General features: G+C 36.1%; 1 protein-coding gene across 1 annotated transcript in view; it reads left to right on the top strand.

The window, feature by feature from the left end:
- The first annotated feature begins 1,080 nt into the window (after positions 1-1,080).
- Positions 1,081-7,295, top strand: part of Lipk (lipase, family member K) — a 19,195-nt gene continuing 12,980 nt past the window's right edge. The window contains 4 exon segments of the mRNA XM_013017121.1: positions 1,081-1,182; positions 2,875-2,992; positions 4,984-5,182; positions 6,048-6,174. Of these exon segments, the coding sequence (XP_012872575.1) occupies positions 1,081-1,182; positions 2,875-2,992; positions 4,984-5,182; positions 6,048-6,174 (546 nt within the window).

The following is a 7,295-nucleotide window of genomic DNA, read 5'->3' as shown; positions in this document are numbered from 1 at the left end:
AAATGAACACATGATATGCATTCTGCTTTCCCTTTAGAAATACATATTGAGATTCCTAACATGTCACACATAATCATAATAATTCTCTTCTTCCTTATCTATCATATATTGTATAATATTGTATTCTGGAACTTTTAATACACTAAGACATACTATAAATAAAAAGTTAAGATGTGGTGTTTATATAGACCTTTATATCCTTTAAACGGATTTCTCAAAATAAAACTATTGAGTGAAAAACATGAATGTGCTTAAATTTGTAAGATATGTTAACACATTTCTTTCCAAGAAGATGTTGCTTATTGTTTCAGAGAAAATAACAGCAACAAGTCATTCATTGGTTCCAGAGTACTACTCAGTGGTAAAGTATTAGGTAGCTTGAGGAAGGTCCTGGGCTCAATACCCAGCATTATAATCACACACACACACACACACACACACACACACACACACACACACACACAATTTGAATCTGATGGCTAGTAATAGATTTGTATTTAGCCACTAATATGTCCTTCTCTGAAAACTATGTATGTCTTTCTTTTCCATAGCTGCTTGCTGATCTTTTCCTCCCTCTCTTTCTCTCCTTTTTCTTTCCTTTCTTCCTATCTTTCTTCCTTCTTTCATTAATTTCCTTTTCTTTTCTTTTTTTTTTTTTTTGGTCGGTCATGGGACTTCAACTCCGGGCTTGGGCGCTGTCCCTCAGCTTTTCAGCTCAAGGCCAGTGCTCTACTACTTGGGCCACAGTGCCACTTCCAGTTTTCTAGTGGTTTATTGGAGATAAGAGTCTCATGGACTTTCCTGCCAGGGCTGGCTTTGAACCTCGAGATCTCAGCCTCCTGAATAGCTAGGATACCACCGGTGCCTGGCTTTCTTTTTCTTAAAAGGTTACCATTTAAGGTTTTTCATGGACTAAATCCTGGACAATTCAGTATATTAGCTGCTAAATCATGGTCTAGAAGTGTATGTTTCTGTTCCTTCCTAAAGCAGTGCTATAAAAAAAATACACCAAATTTCATTTTGTGGAATTTCTCTTCGATGACAAGTACCCTAACCTTTCCTTTCTCAGGCAGACTCCAAATGTGGCAGCTCTTAGCAGCAACATGCTGGATGCTTCTTCTTGGACCTGTATATGGTTATAAGAAAAGAAGTATCACAAATCCTGAAGCTACTATGAATATTGTAAGTCATTGATTGAGGAAAAACCCACAAACAAAAGGAATTATCAAGTTATCATTATTTTAGATACAATTGGTATAACCTGTCTAGTTTTCAACAGTTCCCACTACGACGAAGTCTTTGCCTTTTCCCCATTCCTTGGCATGATTAACCTAAGAGTTAAAATATTTGAGCTTAGTTGGAATGACACATTTCCATCTCCTGGCGTTTTGAGCTGCCATCTAATTATGGATTAATGGAGAGAAGATTATTAAGTTAATGTTAATTATTCCTATAGTATATTCTTGAGTTAGTTCTTTGATTTTTGTGAGGTATAGTTTTTAGGTTTTGTAACTCAAGCTTTGATATTCCAGCTTATAACCAAAGTATCCTAAGAAGAAGGAATTTTTCATGTCAGAAAGTGAGTGGAATGGTACTGGGAGTCAGTGGGAAGACAAATGACAAATATCTACTATATGTTTTTGTTTTTTGTCGGTCATGGGGCTTGAACTCTGGGCCTTGGAGCTGTCCCTCAGCTCTTCGGCTCAAGGCAAGTGCTCTACCACTTGAGGCACAATGCCACTTCTGGGTTTCTGGTGGTTAATTGGAAATAAGAGTCTCATGGATTTTCCTACCTGGGCTGGCTTTGAATTGCAATCCTCAGGTTTCAGCTTCCTGAATAGTTAGGATTACAGGCATGAGCCACTGGTGCCCAGCGTATTATGTATTTTATTTCAAAGAATAATTAAAAGGAAAGGCAGGCATTCAGCCCCATGCCATCTGTTTCCAGAATCTGGGCTTTTAACCATTCTCCTCTGTAACCCCTAACCTATGCATGCACTTTTATGCTTGACATGAGCAAGCATAAACTTTTTATAAAGGCACGTCTCACTTTATCATTATTTTTGTCTGTATCTCTTCCTAGTGTGCAATCTGTGATAAATTATTAATCTTCCTGAACTTCAGTTTACCCATTTTTTAATTCTATCTCAGAGGTCTCTCATATGGATGTTTAAGACATTACCAGTTTTCAGATGGGGTAACTTCTGTTGACCTTTCTAACTCTTTATTGGTTTCCACCCCCCCGCCCATCCCCCCCATCCCCCAGCTCAAGAAGTTAACCTGTAAGAATTAGATCAAATAGCTCCCTTTACCTTTGATTTGATTCTCAGATCCATGTAGTCAGTGAAAATCTTGAACAGGACATGGGAGGGCACAAGGAGAATGAGATAGATTTATATTGCCCTGTATCTTTCTGTCCCTGGGACATCAATGTAGACAGGGCATATCTTTGGATATGACCCTCTCTACTTCAGTTTTTTTAGATTCTGAAAAACACTTCCTTCCATCTCCCTTCCTATATAAATTGTTAACAGTTCATGGGTTACCAGCTGCAGGGGTCTCCATAATCCCTGTGGTCTCTCTCACTAGATGGCTATCAATCTTTGTCTAAACATGCTGACAATAAAGTCATTTTGATCACATTAAGCCAAACCAAAGGTTATCTTCAGTAAACTGGAATGTAGTGTCATCATACCCCTCCTTGCCCACACTTTTACATGCAACTAGAAAGTCTGTCAAATCATCCCAATTTTCCATTATGTGCTGTCCCAACACATTGATTGATGAACTAAACTGTAATTCAAAGTATGACAGTGCATGTATAAACACTAGAAGATTACATCATCAAGTTCTACATTTTTCTCCCCTTTTTAGAGCCAAATTATTTCTTACTGGGGTTATCCTCATGAAACGTATGAAGTTGTGACCAAGGATGGTTATATCCTTGGAATTTATAGAATTACTCATGGAAGAGGATGCCTGAAAAAAACAGGTAATGATTTGTTTTGTTACAAAATAAAAGTACTCTGAGCAGAGATGTCCTGAGAGCAGCACTAAGGCTTTTGTTCTGAAATAGGTGATGGTTCTTTTACCACTCCCACATTTCTATGTAATCTGTAGAACTCTTTGAAACTTTCAGTCATTTTATATACTGTCTTATTTTTTTTTGTATTCCATGTCTTTCTTTTTTTTCTCCGAAGAATCATAATAATAAAAGAGAATATATTCTTATTCCATTGACACCTCTGTAAGAGTCATCCTTAAAATCATTTTCACCCATCTCCTGCATGTGGTCTATTACCAATATCTATCCATTTTGCCTTCTAAAATTTCTCTCTAATCTGAAAACTTTTACCAGATTCAAGTTTGGACATAATCTCTTCAACTGCTATCATGATTTCTAGCTATATCAATCTGTATATAATTATTTCTCTGCCCATCACTGGGATTTTATTTTTCAGAGTAAATATGACCTTAATAGTTTTTGTCATAAATTTCATTAAAGAGCCTTACAGCACATTTATCTTTTAGAGTAAATATGACCTTAATAGTTTTCATCATAAACTACATTAAAGAGCCTTATGATACACGTTGTTCTCTGTAGAAAAAAAGAGTGATCTGTTTAGCAGATCACTCACACATTTTAGCTTTAAAGAATATTTTGGCACATTTGAGAACAAACTCCAATATCAAAAGAGTAAAAGAAAAGTCTAGATGTTTCAAAGGAGAGGAAATTATGAAGGTGATGTTGACATTGTAGAACCCTCCATTTCCCAGAATAACAAATCAATTTTGTGACTACTCATGACACTATTTTAAATCTTTACATTTGTAATACATAGGCACCTAAATGTACTGGATGAAATCACTTCAATGGAAACATGCAGAATACTTCAGAGCAAAGATTCTGGACTATGGCAGCTACTTGGCAGTGCTTAACTTTATCAGGGAATAACATCTACTTACCCTATCTAACTGCAGATCAATTGATGGAAACTGAGTTCCTAGCTTCCAGAAGGCTGAAGTCACTCTGAAAATTCAGTTAGCCTCCTTAATCTCAGGATGTCAGTTGACAATGATCTGACATAGAGTCTTCTTCCTTTGGGGGTTGACTGGGGTAGAGGAGCAGTGCTGTGGCTTCTACTCAGGGGGAAGCACTGTACTGTCAGATCCAGGTCTCCAGCTCCTGCCACAGTCTTGAGGTACCAAAACAAGTTTGTACAAATGATTTGTATACAAATTTAAACTGCTCATATGCAAATAATTTACATAGGTCCCAGCAGATTTATAAAGGAGAAGAAAAACTTAGTCCCTCTTCTTTCCAATTTCCTTATTTTTCTTTAATATTTCTTAAGCTATTAAAATTTTACATGGGGAATGAGCATTAACATCAAATCAATGATTTTACATTGTGTGAAATTCTACATATAACCTTGCACTTTGTTTTCTAATAATTCAAATGAAATGTAACAGTGCCTATAAAATCTAGCACAGTTGCCAGGGTTTTAACAAATGGCATTGTATTGTTGTTTTCAGAAAAAATTAAAATTTGGCAATAAGCTCCTCCTTGAGAAATAAAATACCATAACTACAAATAACAGTTAAGATTAGTTTTTCTGTATTTTACTATCATCGGATTCTTATGACAACCTATCAGACAGTACTAATTATTATTTCCCTTATATAAGTAAGTTAATTGAAACACAAAGGGGTAAATATATAGAAAAAAGGATTTGAACCTGGGCACTGTGACTCCAATACCTTCATAATACATCATATATAGTTTCAATTTTATAAAGGGGAAAAAATAAGATATAGAGAAGACAATTATCTATGTAAAGCAGTCAGAAAAGACTAGATCTCAAGTTTTTCTGGAACCAACTTTTCTCTCTTAGTCTCTCTTCTGTAATACAAGAAGTCAAAGTTCTCATGCAAACAATGAGGAAGTTCAGACATGAAATCCTTGTTCTCTTTGTGTTGCAGCTTCCAGGCCTGTTGTGTATCTGCAACATGGCTTACTTGCATCTGCCAGTAACTGGATTTGCAACCTGCCCAACAACAGCTTGGCTTTCCTTCTGGCAGATCACGGTTATGATGTGTGGTTGGGAAATAGCAGGGGAAATACCTGGTCCAGGAAACACGTAACACTCTCACCCAAATCATCTGACTATTGGGCCTTCAGGTAAAAGGGAACCAAATAAATCAACTGTGTATTTTGTTTGTTTATATACATAAACAGATGGTGCTTTTTTAAGTTCAGAAGTTCCCTTATTATGTATTGCTGTTTGTTTTCAAATCCCTGCTTCTTTCCTGTTGTGGTGTGGTGTGTTATGTGTGTATTCTGGGCACAGAATAGTTCAATACCAAGAGTGTTGTCCACATGGGTACCTAGGGTGCTATCTGCTTTCCTGAGCCTTGATCTGCTGGCTTACAGAGACAAACCCATGTTTGTTTGTCTCTGTAAAAACAAGCCTTCTAGGTCACTAAAACCCTGTGTTCCATGGCCTCATTTCTATTTTATTTCTGGAAGCCATTTTTCATTTCTCAATTTCACACCCTAGTGTGTTGTGTCCTTGCAGTTTTGCAGATGACAAGGTAATTCTGTAAGTGAGTGTTTTCCAAACTATATACGGGATCAGGAACACCTGAGGCCATGGATCAATATGAAGATTACCAAGACTCTGTCCTGAAAATTCTGACTTAGTGGATGAGTTCTTCAAATCCATTTATTTGTTATTCTGTTTTTAGATGAGGATTCAAAACAATTAGGTTTTGGTAAATCGACTATGGAATTACATGACTTAACCTCACAGAAAAATCATCATCAATAGGACTTTCAAATCAGAACACATTTTTTTTCTAACTTCCTAAAAGTGTTAGGCATTGCAGCAAAAACCTAATTGGAAAGTTTGCTGAGATACATAGTATCACATTTATTCTTCTCTCATTTTACTGAAGCAGAATGTCTGAGTGCAATGACTGTATTAGAATCTTATGGGTCTAAAATAGGTATCTCTTTTCAGATTTTGTGTTTGTTTTCTTAACAGTTTGGATGAGATGGCAAAATATGACCTTCCAGCTACAATCAATTTAATCATAGAGAAAACTGGACAGGAGCAGCTCTACTATGTGGGCCACTCTCAAGGCACTACCATAGGTACTTTCGGGGAAAATGTGATGGTCTGATGTTCGGGCCCTCTTCCAGGGTCAATATTTCTATCTAGAGACTCTACCTTACGGAGCTTAACTAAAAGAATCTATTTATAAATATATACTATAGTATAAATATAAATATGAAATATATTCATATAATGTATTTGCTTGTATAATATATTTCCTTTATCTTGTTAATCCAGAGTAAGTTAAACAGGGGTGATAGGAAAGTTTTTCCCCAACGTGAATTTGGAGGTCCATAGGCCTGAGAGATAATTATTTATTTATCCATTTCTATATCCAACAAATGTTGTGTGCCACTAGTTTACATACAGGGGAAATAGAGATAAATATGCCATCCATTCTCACTGTGAAGAACACCTTTTATAGATGTATATACATATACATAAGTATTCATACATGTCTTTGTATTATAAAATATTTTATATGCTTTTATTGTAAATACTGTACAGAGGGGTTACAGTTACATGAGCAAGGTAATGAGTACATTTCCTATCAAGCATTGTTGCCTCCTCCTTTGTTTTTCCCCTCTCACCTCCTCAACTCCTCCATCTCCCTGCCCTCCCCTTCCCCCACCCGCCTAAATTGTAAAGTTCATTTTTTTTTAACACAGTGTCTTGTGTATCTCATTGTTACAATGGGTCAACCTGTATCCCTTATTTAAGCATTTTGTTTTTTCCCTTCCCCTCCCCAAATTAGAGAAGTGTATATACAAGATGCAGGGCACCGACATCAAATACAGTGAAAAGAGGGGTTATACCATGGGGGAGGAACATAGAAAGAAACAAAAATCACATGGTACATTATAAATATGTTAGAAACAATAGAAAGAAAGAAAAAACACTTGTGTTCTTATCTTGGGGTTCATTTCATTAACATCTTATCTAGTCATATGTACATAGCTTTTGACCTTTTCTGCTTGTCCTAGACTTACACTAGTTATTGCAAATAAGGGTAACCATGGGATCTATGGCTCTTTGGGCCTGGCTTACTTCACTTAATATAATTTTTTCCAAGTCTTCCCATTTCTTAATAAATGGGGTGATGTCATTCTTTCTGATGGAGGCATAGAATTCCTATATATATATATATATATATATATATATATATATATGTATATA

This window comes from Dipodomys ordii, unplaced genomic scaffold, assembly GCF_000151885.1.
Source record: "Dipodomys ordii isolate 6190 unplaced genomic scaffold, Dord_2.0 Scaffold34, whole genome shotgun sequence".
Classification (NCBI taxonomy): Eukaryota; Metazoa; Chordata; class Mammalia; order Rodentia; family Heteromyidae; genus Dipodomys; species Dipodomys ordii.
This window is presented reverse-complemented; position numbering and strand designations above follow the sequence as displayed.